General features: G+C 55.8%; 1 protein-coding gene across 1 annotated transcript in view; it reads left to right on the forward strand.

Moving 5' to 3' along the window:
* The window catches only part of LOC104998963 (uroplakin-3b-like protein), a 5128-nt gene that overhangs the window by 221 nt on the left and 2136 nt on the right, over positions 1-2771 (forward strand). The window contains exons 2-3 of the mRNA XM_010854359.1: positions 2388-2540; positions 2650-2767. Of these exons, the coding sequence (XP_010852661.1) occupies positions 2388-2540; positions 2650-2767 (271 nt within the window). The remainder of the gene's footprint in view (positions 1-2387; positions 2541-2649; positions 2768-2771) is intronic.

Raw genomic sequence — 2771 nt, forward strand, 5'->3', positions numbered from 1 at the left:
GGGTGGGTGGGGTGAGGAGGGGGTGGTGCCCACCACGCTTCAGGCTTCCGGAAGACAGAGCCCACCTCCCCCAGCTGCCTCCTGAGTCTGAGTTCTGAGTCTGGAGCTGGGTCCCAGATGGGTCAGGGGAGACAGCCCACCAGAAGAGGGCACGAGGCAGACACCTGTGCCCCCGCCCCCCAAGACAGGGGAGCAAGGAGCGCTTCCTGCCTCTCTGGGCTTCTCGTCCCCTGTCTCCTGAGCCCAGTTGTCACCAAGTGGCTTCCCTCCTTCCCCTCCTCCATGTCCCCAGGAAAGGTTTAAAGAGGACTTCAGGGACTTCCCTGCCGGTCCAGTGGTTAAGAATATGTGCCTCCACTGCAGGGGGTGGGTGGGGAACTAAGATCCTGCAAGCATGGCCCCCCAACATTTTTTTTTAATTAAAAAAAATTAAAGAAGTCTTTAAGGATAACACTCCAAAAGGAAGCTCTGCAAGGGAGCGACAGGCATAGTTCACTGTCAGGCTCTTCAACTGGAAGAACTTAGAGATACAGCCCCCAACCCCCATTGCTGCTGCTCTGCGCCTTTCTCCTCTGTTAAGCACGAACATTAAGTACCTGCTGTATGCAGGGTGCCCTGGGCCTCAGTGTTAGAGCCGGGAGCTCTGAGAGGGGAGGTTCTAGCCCTGAACCTTTGGCGCTTAGCTGAATTTAATAGAAATGAATCAGATTGAACTGAACTGAACCAAAAGAGGAAGAGGGTTCTGGAAACTTCCCTAGCCCATCTCATCTTTCTGCAGCTCTCCAGCAATTGGGGCTGGAGGGAGGGGGAGCTCTGACCTCAGGGGGCCCGGAGAGGAAGTAGGGGTTCTGAGCTCTCTGAGCAGAGCCTGAAGGCTGGACAGGGCTGTGGGAGGCTGAGAAGGGGACAGGTTCCCAAAGGGGAGGGAGTCTGAGGTGGGCGGGAGGTGCAGAGCTCTAGGTGAGGAGAGGTCACCCCCCGCTCTGAGCCAGGACCCGTCCCCACGTCTGGGCCTGGGGTCTTCCTGTGTCACCACCACCCCCCCACCAAGCCATTCATGCCTCCCATCAAACCAACCAACCTGGACCATGTGGGTGGAGCTGGGGAGACTCGAGAGGTGGGTAAACTGAGGCCCGGAGAGTGTCAGAGCTCAAGGTTACTGGGCTCTGCCAGAGTCCAGCCTAGGGTTCAGGCTTGGGCTCAGTTAAGTTCAGTTGCTCAGTCGTGTCCGACTCTTTGCGACCCCATGAATGCACGCCAGGCCTCCCTGTCCATCACCAACTCCCGGAGTTCACTCAAACTCATGTCCATCAAGTCAGTGATGCCATCCAGCCATCTCATCCTCTGTCGTCCCCTTCTCTTCCTGCCCCCAATCCCTCCCAGCATCACAGTCTTTTCCAATGAGTCAACTCTTCGCATGAGGTGGCCAAAGAACTGGAATTTCAGCTTTAGCATCATTCCTTCCAAAGAACACCCAGGACTGATCTCCTTTAGAATGGACTGGTTGGATGTCCTTGCAGTCCAACAGACTCTCAAGAGTCTTCTCCAACACCACAGTTCAAAAGCATCGATTCTTCGGCGCTCAGCTTTCTTCACAGTCCGACTCTCACAACCATACATGACCACTGGAAAAACCATAGCCTTGACTAGACGGACCTTTCTTGGCAAAGCAATGTCTCTGCTTTTCAATATGCTATCTAGGGTGGTCATAACTTTCCTTCCAAGGAGTAAGTGTCTTTTCATTTCATGGCTGCAGTCACCATCTGCAGAGATTTTGGAGCCCAAAAAAATAAAGTCTGACACTGTTTCCCCATCTATTTCCCATGAAGGTATGGGACCAGATGCCATGATCTTAGTTTTCTGAATGTTGAGTTTTAAGCCAACTTTTTCACTCTCTTCTTTCACTTTCATCAAGAGGCTTTTTACTTCCTCTTCACTTTGTGTCATAAGGGTGGTATCCTCTGCATATCTGAGGTTATTGATATTTCTCCCGGCAATCTTGATTCCAGCTTGTGCTTCTTTAGGCTTCCCCAAATCTGAGTCTCACCCCAGCAAGACCTAAGATGCCTCTCTCACAACTGACTATGCAGCTTGGGGAGGAGCCTCTGGAACCTCCATCTGCCCTGTACTTCACTGAGACCCTGGTGACTGCAGGGGGCAAGGCTTCCCCCTGACCGCCAATGGTGCCCACCCCTAATAGGCTCCCAAGGCAGGGGCCAGGGGCTGGATGCCAAGAAGCCCTCCTGATTAATGCCTGATTAGAACCCCCAGGAAAAGCCCTAACTGCCCCCTCAGACTGGGGCTTCCCGGACCGTGAGCCTCCAGACTAGACTATGAGGAGTTGGTCATCGTGTTGAGTCTCTTTTCTCTGCCCCCACCCGGCCCAGAGCGCATCAGCTACGTGCCCCAGCTCTCGAGTGCCACCCTGGCAGGGAGGCTCACCCAGTCCACCTTCACGCTGGAGCAGCCGCGGGGCCCGTTCAGCCACCCCAGCATCTCCGACTCTGACGCCATCTGGCTAGTGGTGGCCCACAGCAACGGTGGGTGCTGCCGGGGCCTTGCTTTTCGCTCTGTGAAGTGAGCCTGGGGGGACCAGGGGGTAGGTGGATGTGGCCGCCCCCACCGTCTGACCCTCGGTGCCACCTTCAGCCACGCAGAAGTTCACGGCTCCACAGAAGGTGGAGGACACCCCGGTCCCTGCCGACTTCCCCCAGCGGGGCTACTACCTCACACTGAGGGCCAGCCGGGCTCTCTACCCCGGCGGCCCGCCC

Source organism: Bison bison, unplaced genomic scaffold (genome assembly GCF_000754665.1).
Source record: "Bison bison bison isolate TAMUID 2011002044 unplaced genomic scaffold, Bison_UMD1.0 scf7180017864340, whole genome shotgun sequence".
Lineage (NCBI taxonomy): Eukaryota > Metazoa > Chordata > Mammalia > Artiodactyla > Bovidae > Bison > Bison bison.